Source organism: Typha latifolia, chromosome 1 (genome assembly GCF_019914945.1).
Source record: "Typha latifolia isolate L0001 chromosome 1, TyphaL0001v2, whole genome shotgun sequence".
Taxonomy (NCBI): Eukaryota; Viridiplantae; Streptophyta; class Magnoliopsida; order Poales; family Typhaceae; genus Typha; species Typha latifolia.
In genome coordinates this window covers 21513156-21531520 of record NC_133086.1, presented here as the reverse complement: position 1 = coordinate 21531520, position 18365 = coordinate 21513156, and the positions used below count along the sequence as shown (strand labels likewise).

At 38.9% G+C, this 18365-nt stretch overlaps 5 protein-coding genes across 7 annotated transcripts; 2 read left to right on the top strand and 3 right to left on the bottom strand.

The window, feature by feature from the left end:
- Positions 1-285: 285 nt before the first annotated feature.
- On the bottom strand, positions 286-2501 carry LOC140798397 (NAD(P)H-quinone oxidoreductase subunit L, chloroplastic). Of its 2 annotated transcripts, none has more exons than XM_073152217.1 (5): positions 2334-2501; positions 2138-2224; positions 1946-2056; positions 1766-1860; positions 286-525 (listed from the first exon to the last, which is right to left on the bottom strand). In XM_073152217.1, exons 1-5 carry the CDS (start codon positions 2457-2459, stop codon positions 414-416), a joined length of 531 nt encoding a protein of 176 aa, XP_073008318.1. In that variant the 5' UTR covers positions 2460-2501; the 3' UTR covers positions 286-413. The 2 variants fall into 2 exon arrangements, with proteins under 2 accessions (XP_073008318.1, XP_073008309.1); XM_073152208.1 differs by having other exon boundaries at positions 2138-2227; positions 2334-2500.
- Positions 2502-3209: 708 nt separating this feature from the next.
- On the bottom strand, positions 3210-7993 carry LOC140792739 (GDT1-like protein 5). The gene is made up of 13 exons (XM_073143903.1): positions 7759-7993; positions 7624-7653; positions 7452-7520; positions 6175-6234; positions 6047-6094; positions 5560-5648; positions 5422-5458; positions 5293-5340; positions 4113-4181; positions 3963-4007; positions 3817-3878; positions 3645-3717; positions 3210-3556 (listed from the first exon to the last, which is right to left on the bottom strand). The coding sequence occupies exons 2-13, from the start codon at positions 7642-7644 to the stop codon at positions 3482-3484; spliced, it is 696 nt and encodes a 231-aa protein (XP_073000004.1). The 5' UTR covers positions 7645-7653; positions 7759-7993; the 3' UTR covers positions 3210-3481.
- Positions 7994-10287: 2294 nt separating this feature from the next.
- On the top strand, positions 10288-13362 carry LOC140802129 (uncharacterized). 2 transcript variants are annotated; one of them, XM_073157568.1, is made up of 7 exons: positions 10288-10429; positions 11379-11617; positions 11761-11816; positions 11910-11988; positions 12184-12322; positions 12444-12557; positions 13054-13362. In XM_073157568.1, the coding sequence occupies exons 2-7, from the start codon at positions 11451-11453 to the stop codon at positions 13243-13245; spliced, it is 747 nt and encodes a 248-aa protein (XP_073013669.1). In that variant the 5' UTR covers positions 10288-10429; positions 11379-11450; the 3' UTR covers positions 13246-13362. The 2 variants fall into 2 exon arrangements, with proteins under 2 accessions (XP_073013669.1, XP_073013675.1); XM_073157574.1 differs by having other exon boundaries at positions 12444-12561; positions 13058-13362.
- Positions 13363-13557: 195 nt separating this feature from the next.
- LOC140802119 (uncharacterized) lies at positions 13558-16623 on the top strand. Its single transcript, XM_073157558.1, has 2 exons — positions 13558-14640; positions 16322-16623. The coding sequence occupies exons 1-2, from the start codon at positions 13729-13731 to the stop codon at positions 16418-16420; spliced, it is 1011 nt and encodes a 336-aa protein (XP_073013659.1). The 5' UTR covers positions 13558-13728; the 3' UTR covers positions 16421-16623.
- Positions 16624-16848: 225 nt separating this feature from the next.
- Positions 16849-18348, bottom strand: LOC140797603 (pentatricopeptide repeat-containing protein At2g20540-like). Its single transcript, XM_073151226.1, has one exon. The coding sequence runs from the start codon at positions 18346-18348 to the stop codon at positions 16849-16851; it is 1500 nt and encodes a 499-aa protein (XP_073007327.1).
- Between the last annotated feature and the right edge of the window lie 17 nt (positions 18349-18365).

Here is an 18365-nt window from a genome sequence, read left to right as displayed (position 1 = left end):
TATATATAAAAGTTTCTGAGGTCATCTCAGTTAAAGTTAGGCCTAATACTATTGTATCTGTACTCATTGTTTCCTTCAATGCATGAAACAATGTTTGACTATTTTATCGCAATCATGCGGTTGGTTTGTTATGCAGAACTGTTAATTATTTCACCGTCTCCATTAACTTTGAGAGCATCATGCAAGTTCTATATGCATTTGGGGATATATAACCTACTATCCAATTTCATAATAAGAAGTAATGAGTTATGCATCAGCATATATGTAGTTCATTGAGTGCTGCTCTTCTTATCACTGAGAAGGAATATAGGATATATTAACACTTCAAAACTCAATTGCATATTATGTTAGATTTCTTATACATGTATATATCAACAAGAAATAATAGTAAGAATACAATAGTCTAACAGATATCATCTCGATTTGTATAATGGGACATCATCCTTTGGAGTAGACCAAGGGTATTTCATGGTTGGATCCCTTGGAAATTTCCTGAAGTTGACAAATGGTGCCCAGAGCATCAACCTTCACATGGAAAGAGATCCCATGTTAGAGTATAAACCAAGTAGATTGTATAAAAATAACATGATATGTCTTGCCTCAAGGTTCATACTAAAGCACGAGTGATATTTTTTTTACTATAACTTGAATTCTTAAAATTCAGAAATTAGAACATCAAAAGTGCACTAAATATTCAGTGATACTTCGTTTATTTTTAGCTTACATACTTCAACACAATATGTGAACGAGAGAAGTCGTACCATCCTATGGTTACAAAGATCAAGTACTAGTAGCTAAAGTTGAACAAGTACTATTAGTAGATCTTCATTTCTAGCTAGAAAGGTAACATTAACCATCTGGAATTCCTCAGCTAAAGGTGATGTTTGAACTTTGGACATCTGTAAAAAATATGCCAATAGAGAAGATGCTCAAACAAGGAGATTCCATGATTTAATTTAGGCTTCTTAATTTATTCATAGGAATTATTATTACATCAATCTTTTAGAAGCAGGACTTCTCGAACACAACTACAATGAGTTGATATGCTATGTGTCTTAACATTCAATTACTAGAACTCTAGAAGTCCTCTCTCAGATTTAAATTCAGAATGAAAAGCATAATTGGCGGAAAGGAAAATAAAGAAAGTAGAGAAATGGTTGGCCAGAAAGACAACAGGCGGGACTGTGATTTCACATAGGCCTCTCCAGTCTCAAATGACAATTGATGGCAGGCAAGGAAATAACAAAACCCTCCAACAGAAAGAGTTCATGAACATAAGTCGTTCCACAATTTTATAATTAACAATAAATATGAGATATGCTAGTCCTCTAAGAAAGCAAGTAGATTCCAGTTGGGTACTGACTACTGAATATACTCCTGATTTTAATCATGACCCAATAGGCCTATTCTGTAAGGGCATACCAATAGATGCACCTTGATCACAAAATATGTCCCTCCATAAGAAAGAAAACGATTACCCATATGACTGGGGCAGCAAAAGGTAGATTAAGATTTGCGACCGAAATGCATTTCACATAACTTTTGCCGTCGAGCCTTGCTCCAAGTTCATAAGATCGCATAAAACTTCTTATTGGTTAATTTGTGTTCTTATTAAATGGTTCAATAGCAGGCATAACCTATTTATGTGTACACTTACTTACAAAAAAAAATGAGTCTGTCCAGTGATAAAGCAGAATAAGATAACTCCTCATTGTTCCAACTTTTTGTAGCAATAACCAAGGACATAGAGGAATAAGGTACTCACCCAGGGAAGAAGATGAATGCACACATGAATTGCAAATACATCTCGAGGAACTTGCGCTTGTACCATCTCAGCCTCATCCAATTCAATATGATGGGCTGCAACTCAACCAAAAGAAACCCTCAAACATAACCACCTCTGTTTTAGAGCTAAAGTTTTGTAACCATCGTTAGATTAGCTCACCGGAGCAACGAAAAGGTAAAGAAGTGCGATTACTCCTGCCGATATCAATGTCGTAATGAGGTCATCTTCATTGTTGTTTCCAGTCACAGCCATTGCAGATGGTGCCTCCACCTGAGTCAGACGGTAATACTCAATTAAATTGCCATCTCACTCATATCAGAAATATTAAGTATGCATATGGTGTATTCTTACTGAGGCCAAGACAGCAGCATACTGCAGCAGTGAAGTGAACTTATTTAGGCTTGAGATTTGGGGCTCTGCAGAGAGACTGGGAGTTGACTGCTGTTGAAGAACATAAGATGGATCAATTAATCTCCAGAAGAGGTTGCGAAAAGAATTTTTTAAAGAAAAAAAAAAAAAAGAGAGGAAAAGGTAAATGATGAATAACCTTGTCCTTGTGAAAAGAGAGAACTTTGCATTTGGAATTAACGTGGAGAGATGGAGAAGATTGCTTTGCAGGAAGAAGGAATGGGGAGGCGAAGGTAGAAGAGGAGAGGCACCATGAGCAATTCATATTTTTGTGAGGCCACTTATTTCGAACCTTATCGTTGGTATCGTTTTTGGGCTTTATCGACCTCACGGACTCGCTCTGGTTGCAGGTCGGGTTTGTCCCACCCGAAACCCGCCAGAGAAGAAGGGAAGGAGGTAACGTAAACTTGGAACCAAAATTAACTTCGAACTGAAATGGGTGGTCAACCTTAGTTCCTTTCGCTTAAATTGGAGCTTAATTTTAAGTTGAGCCAAGCTTGAGCCTTTTAACAGTTAAAAATCCACTCTATGGTAAAAATTCAGATGAATTAAAATCAAGTTTATTGGGATCTGTACAAGCGTTATTTAAGTCAAGCTTGAGTTTAGCAAAGAATTAATTGAACCAAACTTAACTTGAATCGAGCTTAATTGTTATAGTGGTTTTACTTGCAAATGCTACTTCCTCTGGTTCCATCAACAGAATTCAGAACTCATCTCATTGCCAGGTTTACAGAACATAAGGTTCTATAGCAAATTGAGATCAGAACTGATAGCAGCAGCAAAGTAGAACCGACGGGGAATATAAGCCCCATGTCTTCAACTTCAAAAATTCGATAGAAACATTAGGCGATGTTTCTTTATAGTTATAAAATCATAGCAATACCTGGGAGTAGATTCATGACAGATGTTCATAAACATATAAGAGGCTCCGTGACTTACACATAGTAAATATGGACAAGAACAGGCTTTCATTTGCTTTCATAAGAACATCCAGATATAAGAGACTAAAGGAGAATGTCCATAAAGAAATTTTTTTTTAAACTCAGAATGGGTGCCTTCAAGTATAAGGACACATCACAACCCTATATCAATTATCAATTGACAGAATGTTTATAGGAAAGAACAAAATGTCCACAATGAAGCAGCATAAAGAAATCCTTTCCCGCTGTATGAAAGGGAAACAAAAGATGGGGTATGGCTGTGGCTCCTAATGCGCTCTTTCGTAAAATGAAATAGGAAATCTGTCAGACTAGTAAACACCAACTCGAGCATGCTGGCAGGCAGGGATTAGGATTCTCCTGACCCTGATAGGAAAGAGAGGAAACCAAATACTAGGAAAAGTACTCCACTGGATAGTGCAACCTACAAGATCACAAATATTGTGACAAAAGTGTCAGATTTTATCATTCCTTCAGGGGTTCAGGAAGCAAGTTAAAGAGTGAATTGTTACCATCCTTTCAGATATTTGGGAAGCCAAGCTTTTTCCTCCAAGAACAGCTGCTGTGGTGCAGAATGCTTGACCTCTACATCAGACAAAGCTTCATCAATTAAAAAAAAGAATCACATGCACAAATAACAATAAAGAAACCCTATGAATGGGATAAAAGGGATCCAGGTTATACATGATTCCCCCCAGAACAACACCAAACGGGTTCTCATCAGAGGCCAAGCCAATTGTGGCAATCTAAGAGGAAAGTCGGATATATTAGATGTAATGACAATACATTGAAATCATAGTTAAAAGATGAAGAGTTTATTGACAACTTACCTGACTCTTATCACCCCACTCACCAAAGAAAGTTAGAGAAAAAGCCTACAGTGTACAACAGTGAAATAGATGAAGTCGTGGATGACAAAGTTGCGGCTATCGGTTTTGTTTTACGATTCAAATTTTTACAGAAGAAACTCTACAAAGTACCTTCAGAAAAATAGGTGAAAAGAACTGTGCCAGGAATGCCCTTTTCTGTTTCTTTAGATCATCACTCGTCTGTTATTGAAATAGAATAGTGTTATGACTCCACAAAAGGCAGCTTAAAATCTTGCAAATCATATATACTGAAGAAGGTGATGAAGAACCAAAAAAGATAACAGGAAAATGTAGCTTAGTCAATGGGAGATTAGCAATGGAGAATGCAAATATTCATGAGTATATTACAACAATACAGAGAAAAAAAATTAGAATTGAAGATTCAACAGCACATCCCAAAGATGAGGTTACATGGATAATCAGTACTATTCTTACTGCAAACAGAAAATTGGAAGCAGGAAGAATAGAAAGTACAGTACAAATGTGCAACATGCAGCCACAGATATACAGTCTACTCAAAGTGATCCATGGAAGATAGAGATAGTAAAAGAAAGGAGCACTTAAAAGTATGAGTACTTGAGCACGACAACCCATATTATACAACAACTTTCAATGACTATTATCACTACCAGACCTAGGAGAGCATCACTAAAGCTAATGGAAGTTCCTAACATACATTCCATATGAGACTCACAGATAGCCAGTAGGAATATATAATACAGAATTTTAGAAATGTTCTGATATAACAATGGCATCACTGTAACTAAATGGTTACTGAAAAATAGGAACAAAGATAAATAACCCAGCAAATTATTATGTTTTAATTTAGGGAATGACAAGTTTGTTATTATTAGAATATACAATATAAAAACCACCATTCTTTAATACCTTAAACTTTTAGAGTAATTGGTAAGTTAACATGGCATTAGACCCATATGTCATAAATTCCAATCTTACCATGTCTATCGTTGCTCGAAAATATAAAATTTCATCCATTTAAATTAAATCCATTTATTGAGCTCATCAAAATATTTTAGTCCAGAAGTGAGAGAGTGTTAAAATATAAAATTTAAAAATTGTCGTTCTTTAATAGATTAAGCTTTTAAAGTAGTTGGTGAATTAACAATTATACAACAAAGAAGTCAGCAACATGAGTAAATAGCTTGAGAGAACTGTCTGTTTTGAGGAATAAATATTTTAAGATATTTTCACTACACAGAAATAGAGTAAATGTGGAAACAAATAGTGCTGTCAATACCAGGCAAAACATAAAACACATAACCCGACTAACCTTTGAATTACTTTTAGCTTCACCATTGTTTGCCTTCAAATCAGCATCCTGGTCATTGGACATATCTTAGTAATAGGTTGCTAGACAAGAAACCAAAGGATAATATACAATTTCAAGTTTTCAACCAACCAGTTTAGCTTCAACTTCTGCCAACTCTTCAGCTTCCCTGTAAGTAACACAAGTACAAAAGTAGTTGGAAGGATGTAAGGACAGGAAGGCAAAATTAAAACTACATACATTCAATTAATGAATCAGCAGATATCATACCCATCTTCTTTGAATCCCTCCCATAGTGACCAAATCCCAAATCCAAAGAACAATAGAGTTGTTACATGATGTGCCCATTTGCGTGAAATCTGCACCACAGAATAATCACTTAAAAAATCTATTACAGTGACTAAATAGCATAGCATAGGACATGCAATGTAAAGAATTTATTCAAGAAGGGTCATGTGACAGATAGCATTTAATTTATGATAGCAGATCCACCATGTACCCTATAGGTAGCTAACAGATTACTTCTCTACTTCCTAAAAGGAAAGGTGAAAAAGACAGGCTGTGCTGTGTGCTTACTTAAACATTGTTAGAGCTGTTCACATTCCCAAGTGCCTAGCCACGTAGGTGACAACCATCAGAATATGAACTTAAGTGTGGGTATCTGGTTCATTTCTTAATAAGCAATTCTGGCTGGGGGCTAAGTTTGATTACCAGTTTATGAATTACATATTCTATTGAGTAACAAACATCTGCTTACCAGATTTGGAGCAGCCCAGCCAAGGGAAGCAGACAGAATAGTCATCACCTAAAATTCAACTCAGTGCATCAATTAAAACAATCGAATAACTTAGAGAAGATAACTTGAGAACAAGTCAAAGTACTCACGGTTAATGCTGCTAGACAACCTGCTAACACAATCCTTCGTGGATATCGCATTGCCAATATCTTAAGAGAAAAAATATTTAATTTTAAGTTACGATAAAACAATGTTCACTGGCATACACATTTCCAGATTTACTCACCATATAAGTGCACATAATACTCAGAAAAAAAACAACAGTGCTGCAACAGTGGATCTTACCAAATTTTCTAGATGCAAGCAAAGTGGAACACCAAGATACATCCACGGTTTGATTTAATATAAACATTAACACCCTAAGTCAGAAATCAAACATTTCGCCCCATATTATGCATCAATTTGCACATTGAAGGATTGACTTAATAACCATACATTATAATTGATCATATTCTAAAATATAAAGTGTCAGTGTCAGTGTCAATCTGCTTTTAGTCAGCATTCTCTTTAAAATGTATGGATACGTCAATATACGGCTTTGGTTATAGACTTAAAGAGTTGGACACTATTACAAGCATGGGTGGAGCCAGTGTATCATGTGACGCTAATATGACTCATTTTTCTTATTGACTAATCATATAGTAAATATATTACCACCAAAATATTTCCTCTTCAAGAAAAGTTTCCAAAAGTTATAAAGCATGATAAACAGCAGAGTTCCCAATTCGTAGGAATATTGTGAACATAATTTCTGCTTAATCTTACCTAGATTACATGGAAATATGATAGACTAGCATTTTTTTTCCAAGAGCTGCAACAGAGTAACTATTGTATCCACCTATGACACAAGCATAAGATGCTTCCAACTTATTAGTGATCTTGTTCTTAAAGGGATTAGTCCATTTAGGCCTCAGATCCAAATTTTTACAGGTGATTTAAAAATTCCATGACTGCAAAAGAACTAGTCTAGTATGCATCTGCACTCAATCAAGAGTGCAAGTTTGTATTGACATTTTCTCACATCCAACTTTTCTTAAGAAAACAAAAGGAATCGCTACAATCACCCTCATACAGAAGTTCAATCATGCAATTTGTCTAGTGCGTCTCGAGGTGTTAACACCTATGATGCATGAGTACCAAAACCATTCATACTGTTATTCTCTTAACTAATGTTCCAATTCAAGATCCAAGATACTCTCCCAGCCATGAAAAAGAGTATCACCCAGAAGAACGATTCAGATCTTAATCTAGTAAAAAATACTACCTCAGAAAAATGTATATTTATTCTATAACCGCTGCGATTTAGGTAACATTAGCCTTCGGTATTTTAATTAGCATGGATCTCATAAGAAAGGTGATAAATTACCGCCGCCGCGAAGAAAGTCTTGTCTCCGATCTCCGAGAGCACGGTCATCGCAAGGGACTTCGTAAATCCCTAATCACAAATCCCCCCAAGACAAGAGACAAGAAGAATTCCAATCAAACCAGAACAAAACACTCAAATCAATAAATTAAAGTAGAGAATAAAAGATCCTGACCTCGAGCAAAGACAACCCCATCTCTCGAAGCTAAATCCAACCCGCAACGATCGAAGAACAAGCGTCACAGATCGGGAAAACAATATTTAAAAACTCCAATAAAATGGAAACTTCACAACAGCGAGAGCAACTCACGGGTGGAGCTGCCGGCCGAGCACAAGAAGCGGAGAAGAAACTCCCGACGCCTCGAGCTCTCCAAAAACTCTCGAGCACCAGCCACCCACCAGCCACCGGCCGTTCACAAGCGCTTAGGCCCACCGAGTAAAAGAACTCGGCGCTCCTACGAAAGACTAAAGAAAGATTTGCCGAGTTCCCGTCCTTTTGGGCTTTCCCACGTCTACTACCAGGATTGCTATTAAATGCAATTACGGCCCCATATGTTTAGCACTAATCCCATTTTAAACCACCAATACCATGGAACTCGGATCTCGGATTCGTATAGCTCAGCTGGAGAAGTGTACGTGTCTAACGTCCGCATCCAATAAAACAGATTAGAATGTTAGAGTAGTGTCGAGATAAGATTACGTGGTCACTTGTAGGGTTGTCAAAATAATGGAGTAGGCTCCAGCTCGGCTCAAAAATAGGCTGAGCTGAGCTTGATCATTAAAGCTAGGCTTAAAATTAAATTCGAGCCAAGCTTGATTCCGAGCCGGCTCGATCGAGCCGATAATGCTCGAATATATATATATATATATATATATATATATATATATATATATATATATATATATATATATAAAAGTAATGTCAAACTAATATAAATCATCACATCAAAACCCTTTTAATTATTCAGAATTTCAGCCATTATTTTCTGACACAATTATCTTTATTGTTTATAATTTATATTTTGGTTGATTGTAGTTTTTTGACACAATTATCTTTGTTACTTATAATTTATATTTTGGTTCCTTGTAGTTTTTTAACCCATTTATCTTTATTGCTTATAATTTATATTTTGGTAATATTTATATCTTTATAGTTGAATTAGGTTTTATTTCAAGCTTGATTCAAGCCTAAATTATTTCAAGCTTGCTCAGGCTCGAAAATGGTTTAAAATTAATAAAGCTTGAAATTACTAATTGAGCAGCTCATTTAATCTGGTTTAAGTTTGAAATTGGCTCGGATTAAAATTATTTTAATTTAAGTTTGATCACAAAGACAGGCTCAAAATTAATTTTAATCTAAGCTTGATTAGAGCCAGACTCGATCAAGCTCGGCTCCTTTATACCCCTAGTCACTTGTGGAATATATACATCGATTAAAAAAAAAGATTAAGAAGTTATCTTAACACATATAGAGAGGGGACTTATTATTGGCCATGTATAGCCAATTAATTTGGCAAGATTTAGATTAGTGGTTTGCCTATAAAATTAACCGCGGGCCCCGCTGCAATTTGTATTAAGCTAATAATAATTTCATGGACCTCTTATCGCACGTACTGCGAACCAGTCACGTGTTCACATATCATAGTGCCGTGAATCGTACGGGTCCTTCTAAACGGAGTGCCGACTTAGCGGATGGCAATTTTGCATTGACGTGTTAATCCGACACGGATCTAGATCTCTAAACGGATTTGAATTTAGTATAAATGATATCTAATTATAAACATTTTCATTTTATTTTGAACGAATCTATGTGTGTTATTTGAGAAAAGATGCTGCGTTCATATATATTTTAAAATATTTTTATAGTGAATATTTTTATATACTCATTTAAGCTAATATATTATATTTAACATTAATTTAATTAGAGTGGATGTTAAAATATTACTTAGGCTTTGTTTGGTTTGAGGCTAAGCTCTGAATTAAATAAGTTAGTCTTATTTTTTAGTTATTAATTTTTTAAAAAATAAATTTTTATTAGATATAAAAAATACAAAAATATTTGATTATTGAATTAAATTAAAAATGTTTAAACTAGTTTGGAGGGACGGTAGCTAAACTAAAAGCAAATAAAGACCTAAGGGAATGAAGTTTTATTTCGTTGAAAGGGAGCTATATTTCTTTTTAGTGTAATTTTATGAGAAAGTAGAAAGAAAGTTATTTCTCAACGGTGTTTATTTAAAATTATAGTTAGTAAGTCCAAGACAACCACTTAATTTATTGTACCTGAATATAGTTTCACTGTTTTTAAAAGCACTAAATTATTGATTAATTCTTTGGGCACTTTAGACATGACAACTAATCTACTTAAAATTAGGAGTGGCAAAATTAATGGGCTCGACTGAGTTATAAAAAAGTTTGAAACTAATTTCGAGCTGATCTTAAACCAGAGTCGGTCAGGTAGCTCCGCTCAATAGGCTCGAAATATATTTGACTTAAAAATAGGTTTGATTTAGGCTTGACTTTTAGTTAAATTTTAGGTAAGCTGAATCGAGCCGAACGGACTGAGCCTAAATAATATCTAGGGTCGAAAGTAATTCGTGCAGAATCGGAGCGGAGCCTAAGGCCCGTTCACACCCCTTGCTAAAATAGGTGATAGACCAAATAGAAAATATTTTAAGGAGGCCTATTTTGGTCAACTACTCGATGTAGGCTGCAAATTCCATTGGAATTTGGAATGATTAATTCCCCATGTGCTTTAAAATTCGGGGAGATGCGTTTGATACCAGCCGGGTGGTGGGAATATGCCAGAAGAAGAAGCCGTTCCTACCCAAGAAGATCCTTTCGGAATCAGCATCAGGATCAGCGCCCGACTCATCTCTCTCTCTCCCTCCCTCCCCCTATATATATATATAAATATTCCCCTACCCATTCCAGATATTGGGAGGAGAGGAAGGGCGCTGCTGCTTTTCGCTTCTGGACAGGTTCTTCTTCTCTCTTTTTAAATCCTTCTTCTGTGATTTTTTGAAGCATACATTAATAAATTCTTTTTGTAGCATGAGTTGAGTTGTCCATTACATTTAGAGTTCAACCACACGCATAGGAAAACAAATTAAAGGAAAAGGAAAAGGAATGATGAGATTGGTTATATATATATTTAGCTCTTTTCCAGTTGCTAGTTTACTATCTTTTCTTTGATTATACTATCGTTATTCTGTACCTCTTCAACCCTGATTTCCAATTTTCGAATGCCATTTATTTGGCACAGACTCAAGAGTTTGGCGAGGGATTTAGTAGAGCTGAATTGAAGTGTTATCAATATAAGCTAGTAAGAGGGAAATGAATGAGTTTTATTTATGTTGAGTATCAAAGTAGAGTCTTTAAGGTGATTAAAAGCTGCTGGCATCTAAATAGTGCAGCCTTGGATTATAGGCTAACGCAGTGTTAAACAATACCATATCCCTGTATTAACTCCTTTGAGAATTCATTATTTGCGTACTTCTCAAACTCTTGTTACTAAGAGGCAGAGAGATCTGTGGAGTTGAAATGTTGTTCATCAATTTCTCCAACATTTTTTTTCCGAACGTATCTCTGTTGTATGCAGTTCATTTTCTTATTGTACTCTATCACATTCAGGCTGTTTGTGGGTCCAAAATCTTGAACTGTAAAGATCACATCTACCTTTGCTCTTTTCTCCAATTCATATGTATTTAGTGCAAGAAATGTTCTTTTTCTTTATCGTGCAAACTCGTCCTTCTCAACATAGCTTTTCAAAGTGCCTGCAAAGCTAAACTTGAGTTTAAGAGATCACTTCTATTCTTACTACTCTTCACAATCTTTAATCACTTGTGCTAAATCTTTTGTTTTCTTCTTATATCTTTGTTGATAAATACATTATCTCACATCCCATATGTCTACATATTGATATTTCAGCGAGTCCAATGGTAGCTGCTGTCCTGTTTGATCCCCAATCATCAGTAAGTGTGTTCTGACCTGTGAGAATATATGGGTGTCAAGGATACATCAAGTCCTTGTAGAGTACTGGAGGGGCTCCATGGAGTGCAGCTTTCTGGTCGATCATCATATAAAGATGGACTTGACCATGGAGATTTCGTCGTATCAACTTGCGAAGGGGCAGAGATTGTTGGAATAAGCCAAAAATTGTTAATCAGGTGAGAACATGTACATCTACTACTGCACTGATGAGTAGTCAATTGTGTTGCTTAAGTTTATTATTTGTGTGTATATGAGATACATGGATTGAATGCTGTAGGAATATTACTAATAACTAATGACTCATTGTATGCATTCCCAGGCGACTGTGGCAGCAGAGACCTTCATGCTTGCGGCCCATTCACTGTTGTCTTCATGGTATATATATACACCTCAGACTGTCCTTGTATACTAGTCTAACACATCGCTCATGTATGTTACCCATTACATGTGTATATTTCTCTGTCTTAGGTGATCGTCACGTTGCTGAAACTATTGCAAATGTTCTAACCTCCCTGCCTTTCATTGTTCTGGGATTTCAGGCTCCACGGCAAGTCCCTGTTGAAATACATAATTCTTGAAATTTCTCCATTTCATATTGTCTTTGTTCAGTTTGCTTGAGTTTGTGTCCTACATATGCATGAACTTTGTTATACCTGTTTGTTCGCAGGCATATCCCTCCCCCTCCTTTTTGCTACTTTCTTATTTCCACTCTCAATTGACAAACTTCTTATCAGTTCTGCAGGAAGAACTTGAATACTACACTGTATGCTAATTCGCTAGTTGGAGTTGGGATTGCTTCAAGTTTATATCATTCTTCAAGAGGAGAAATCAGAAAAATTCTCAGATGGGCAGACTACACAACGATTGCTGCCACTACACTAGTAAGTAGAAGATGTTTATCCATTATTGAATTCAGAATGTGGGGCTTCTTATGTGGCAGGGTTCTACTGAAGATGCATTTGTGCTTAGTGAGTTATCTTATCCTTCATCTTCTTTCTGCAGTGTCTATCAAGGGCACTTGGAGATAAAAACCCAAAATTACTAATGGCAGCATCAACAATGCTTCTGCCTTTTCAGCCTCTGATGGTCTCAGCTGTCCACACAGGAATGATGGAGGCAAGTGATTCAAAGGACCACTCTACTTTTCTCTTTTTCACCAATTCATCACAATCTTGAGAATTCTTAACTTTACAACAAATAGGTTCTACTTCGATTGTCTCGTTTGTCCACATTTTTCATTACTTACTCCTTGCTCTGCTAGGAGGCCTGCCTTTAGATCTGCCTTAACCATACTAGCTATTGTCGTAATGATATTCTGAGAAGGATATTAATTTATACTGTCTCAATATGGTATGCTTGAAGAATTATTGAACTCTCACAGCTAACTAAATATTTGGGAACCCATCTTCTTCAAGATGTTTCTTGGTTGAACCCAACTATACTAAATTCTTTCTGTAGTTTTAGATCACAGTTAACCCGTATTAGCAGACAGCATCAAAATTACGTAATAATATCCACTAAAAGAAACTCCCATTTTGGCCAGTTATATATCCAACGAATCCAGTTCTATGAGCTTTTCTGCTGTTAACTGGTGCCTCTGCTCATTTTTCAGGTAGCTTTTGCTAAAAGAGCGTCAATAAAACCAGAGCTCAAAATGGCTCATAATCTGCACAAGCTGTCGTCCTTGTTAGGAGGTGCTCTATTCTTTGCTGATGATTGGTTCCCCCGAACTCCTTATATTCATGCTGCCTGGCATCTAGCTGCAGCAATTGGCGTAGGGACATGTAATAAGCTTCTTGAATGATGTTAGTTAAACATTGCTGCCGCCGTTATATCAACTTGTCCACATTGATCACCAAATGTAACAAAGATGATTAATATATTTATGATATCGAAATTGGTATCATGAGTTTTTTCTTTCCCGGTTATTATTCTCTTACCATAAATTATTTTCAACTTGTTCATAATGTGTGTTTCTTCTCTGTTTATTGCGAGAATTTGCTAGTGGAACAGAGTTTTCACAATTTGGAAAGACAAGGCTTGTAAAATGACAACAAAAAAGGTCAAAGTTTCAACCTACTATATCTTTATATACCGAGTGCCGACATAGTGGGGACAAGTGGACAGCAAGCCTGCACGTCTACGTGATCCATGTCAATCTCGCAAATCCACCGATATCCAATGCCATTTTATTTGCAACGACCTGTATAAAACCTAGACCTTCCCCGATCCCGTCCTCTCCCACTCAGATCTGAGATCGTCTTCCTTCAAACCAAGAAAACCATCAATGGCGTATTATCGTGACGGCGTAGACAGATCTGTCGACGACGTCGACGATTTCGACGACTACGACCCCACGCCCTACGACGGCGGTTACAAGCTCAACCTCACCTTTGGCAATCCCCTTGACCCGTCCGACGAAATCTGCTACCCCGTCTCCTCCTCCTCCTCCCATGGCGTTGACTACGAGAGGCCCCACTACTCCTCGGGATCTGTTTCCTCTGCCTACGGCGGCGACCCCGGCTACGGCCGTCCTCGCCCCAAGCCGCAGCCGGCGTACGGATTCCGTCCTCAGCAGGAGGCGGAAGAAGGGGGCGGCAGCGGAGGCTACGGATACGGCGGTGGTCAAAGCGAGTACGGGTATGGTAGGAAGCCTCAGAGGCAGGAGGAGGAGGGGTATGGATCTGGATATGGTGGGAGGAGGCCTCAGGAGGAGCAGGAAGAGTATGGATCTGGGTATGGGAGGCCGAAACCTAAGCCGTATGGAGAAGAGGGAGAGTTTGGTTACGGTGGTGGAGAGCACCAGAGTGGTGGGGAATACGGGTATCAGCGGCCCGTGCAGGAGAGTTATGGTGGGGGTGGATATGGGAGGCCTAAGCCTAAGCCTTATGGTGAAGAGGGAGGATTTGGTTATGGTGGAAGTGAGTACCAGAGTGGTGGAGGGTATCAGAGGACTGAGGAAGAGAGTGGATATGGAAGGCCCAAGCCTAAGCCTTATGGTGAAGAGGGAGAATTTGGTTATGGTGGCAGTGAGTACCAGACTGCTGGGGGGTATCGGAAAACTGAGGAGGAGAGTGGATATGGAGGGAAGCCGAGTTACCAGAGGCCTAGTTATGGTGGGGAAGAGGAAGGCGGTGGGTACCAGAAGCCGAGTTATTATAAGCAAGATGAAGGGGAGGGTTACAGCCGTCCTAAATATGTGAGTTCTTTATTTTTCCTTCGTCTTTTGCTCCTTTTCCTGCCTTTGATAACTTTGATTTGTTGTTATGTATCTCAGTGTAGTTTTGCTGTTCTTGCTATGAATCTTTTCTGAATTATCGATTTCATAGTGCAGAGATGATGGGGTGTTGAGGGAGACTGGGATTTTAGAAAAATTGCTAGGTATCTCATCAGCTTGAATTGAGCCCAATGGAGGGATAGGAATTAGGAACCTGCTACCACCGAATGGTTAGTCAAAGCCTCCAAGATTGTTGATGATTATTTCTTTAAATTGGTGAGGATCTAAGATTCATGGGACATATCGGCCAACGTGATACACAAGATTTAGTATTATGTTAACTTGTTAAGATTAGAACTCTAGGATGCTGCCTTTTGTGCTTTTTCCTCATATGACTCATGAAAATTATGATATTTGTCCATTCACATTAAAAGATTATAGAGTGATGTTCTTGCTTGTAAGATTTTTTAGTTGCAAGAAGGGTCTTTTTTAATAGCATGATTAACATCTTATGGGAGAATTGTCTGATCATAGGAAATTTCTGTAGTGCTTACCGTAATAAAGAAGATGTTGAAAATTTGGAGGAAGGAGAGTCTCTGAAAAGATAAAACATTGCAAGTTCCTAATTTAACCTTGGGCCAGAACTAGGAGGAGTTGAGATAGTCCTATAATTTGGTGGATTGAAGATTGCCAACTGAGGAAGTACTGACATGACGAGTGACCACCTTTGCTTTCCTTCACTTAGGATGATGAATGAGGGGCATCCTGACTGAATTTACTGACATTAGTAAAAGGAGCAAAGGTCATGCCTAGCTTTCTTTCCAGAAAGGTTTCTAGGCTAAATGAATCAATATATTTTAAAGGGCAAGGTGGGAACTGATAAATGTGAGACATAGTAGGATCAAATTCTATTGTCTACAGGACAAATACAATCCCCCCCCTACCCTGTCGACTACTATCAGGGAAAAAAAAGATATTTATTAAGTGATGTCGAGTTCATCAGGAAAAAAATTATTTATGAGGTGATGTTAATTACTATCAGAAGAGAAACACTATCTTGAATGGTCTTTATGTGCCATTTGTCTGTAATATTCTTAAGAGGGATGAAAAAGTTGTGTAATAGATGCTCATAAGCTGCCTTGATAGGTTCAGTAAATTACATTACTTCACTTTTTTCTTTGACTAAGGGGAAGTATCATTGGAAGTTCCCAAATCAAAACTTTGTTTCATTGGTTATTGTCTCCTCCAACTTATTCGTGGAACAAAAGTTCTGGAAGCCATCATTGAGCTAATTGTTCATTATGGTGACAGTGTCAGTGGTGCTTCAAAATTGGCTAGCTTGAAGTTAGATAAGCTTGTTCTTACAAGCAAATACAAGATCAATGGGGTTACTAGTTGGCTAGGTGCTCTCTACTTAAATGCACAAAGGCCTTGGGTACGAGGAGTCTAATATTCTCATGTAGTAGAAAGGGCAATATTTTGAGGATTCTTCTTTTAGTGAACCTTAAGGATCAAGGGCACTCCCCTTTGTTTTCACATACTACTAGAATCCTTTCATTTTGTGCTTAAAGCTTATTTCATATGGCTATAAGAAGCAACCTTTTCTAGTTATGAAGAAACTGCATACTTTTACTGATTATTTCTTGCTTGGAATTATTGTTAGGGTGATAACTCTGATGAGGAAAAGAGGGATGACTCTGATGAGGAAAAGAAGCATCGCCATCATAAACACCATCACCGCCGCAATTATGATGACGAATGAACCATTTGGTGTGGTTTGATGCCCCCCACAACTCTAGTAGCTACTAAATAATGCTGGGGGATGGTTTCCGTATTCTATGTTGCTGTCCTTGAGACTTTCCATATTTCCTGCAAATTACTGCTGGTTGTTGTGGAAGCTGTGTGCTTTGAATAGTATCACTTAAACTTTGGCTTATGAAGTACTATTATCATTTCATCGTGAAATTTACCCGTGATCGTATGATTGGAACGACTTACTGCATCTTTACATGGTATGGCATCATCTGTCGCCATTAGTGCTTATTGTTTTAACAGATGTCTTCAGGATTTTGTCGGTAGGTTATTTATTTTTCTGAGAGTTAACTGTGATTCATTTGAGAGGGAGAGTAGTGGCATTCATTCCATGTTAAAAGATCATTAATGGTGCAATTCTCTTTTCTAGCTCTCTTTTCATGTAATCGGATTCGTCCAACTTAACCCCAGGGGCTTGCGCACACCCAATTCTACCATCCTTTCCCTCGCTCTACGAGCTTCCTCCCACTTGCTCACCGCAGCATACACATTAGCTAAGAACAAGAGGTGACCCGCCGCCTTCTCCGGCTTGATTTCCACCAACCTATCCACCACATAGCTTGCAAGCTCGACCTCTCCATTTCTTCCACACCCACCTAGCAAAGCTCCCCAAAACACCTCGTCGGCCCGCACCGGCATCGTCTCGACCAGCTCCAAAGCTTCTGGCAATCGATTCGCACGGCTAAGCATGTCGACCATGCAGGTATAGTGCCGCATCTCCGGCCTAATCCCGTGGACTCGTGCCATGTCCTCGAAGCGACGCCACCCGTCGTTAACCCTCCCCGAATGGCTGCACGCCATCAGTACTGCGAGATACGTGGCCGTGTCGGGCTTCTCCAGCATTTTGTCGAACAGTTCGAGAGCGTCGTCGAAGCGACCGTGCATGGCTAGTCCGGCGATCATGGTCGTCCAGGACAAGGTGGTTCTCCGTCGCATCACGCGAAAGATGTGTCCGGCCTCTTCGACGTCCCCGCATTTGGCGTACATTTGGATAAGCGCATTGTTCACCGACACGAGCCGTTCCTTTCCTCTCTGCGACGAGTCTATGCGGCCATGGATCCATTTTCCTAGCTCTAAGTCTCCCAAGTCCGCGCAAGCCGAGAGGAGTGCGACCATGGTCACTTGATCCGGTGTCACGCGCCTCCTCCTCATTTCTCGGAAAAGCTCTAAAGACTGCGTAGATTTCCCAGCCTGTGCGAAGCCGGCGATCATGGTTGTCCAGGACACAGCATCCCTCCTCCGCATCTCGCTAAAGAAACCGGAAGCTGCATCCAAATCCCCCGACCGCATATATCCAACCAGCATCGAGTTCCACGACACCATGTTCTGCTGCGGCATTTCGTCGAAGACCTTCCTGGCACTTGCTATCTCTTCTTTCGCATACATGTTAATGAGATTGGTACGTACGTAGACGTTGGAATCGAAACCCGCGGATACGATTTGCCCATGAAGCTGCTCTCCTTGGGATAAAAACGAGGCCCCTGCGCGAGCGCAGGCAGAGAGGAGGAAGGCGTAGGTGAAGCCATTGGGGCGGATTCCTTCTCGCCCTTGGAGCACTTGGGTGTAGAAAAGGAGGCAGCTTCGAGGTTTTGGGCTCAAAGAGAAGGCTCGGAGCATTTGGTTGGAGAGGGTGGTGCTCGGTTTGTCGACGTAGGAGAAGGCGGCTACGGCATAAGGGAGGTCGCCGGAGGCGATGCAGAAGGAGAGGAGCTTGGTGAGGAGGAAGCTCTTCTGGGAGAAGCCATTGAGGAGAAGCTGGGCGTGGATCTGGTTGAGTTGTCTCTTGGACTTGCATGTCTGGAGAAGTAAGAAGAGGCGTTGCTGCAGTGGTCTGGAGTAGGGTTTGTAGAATTGAAGAGGACGAGGAAAGAGGGGCATGGATGTAGAGTGGTAGA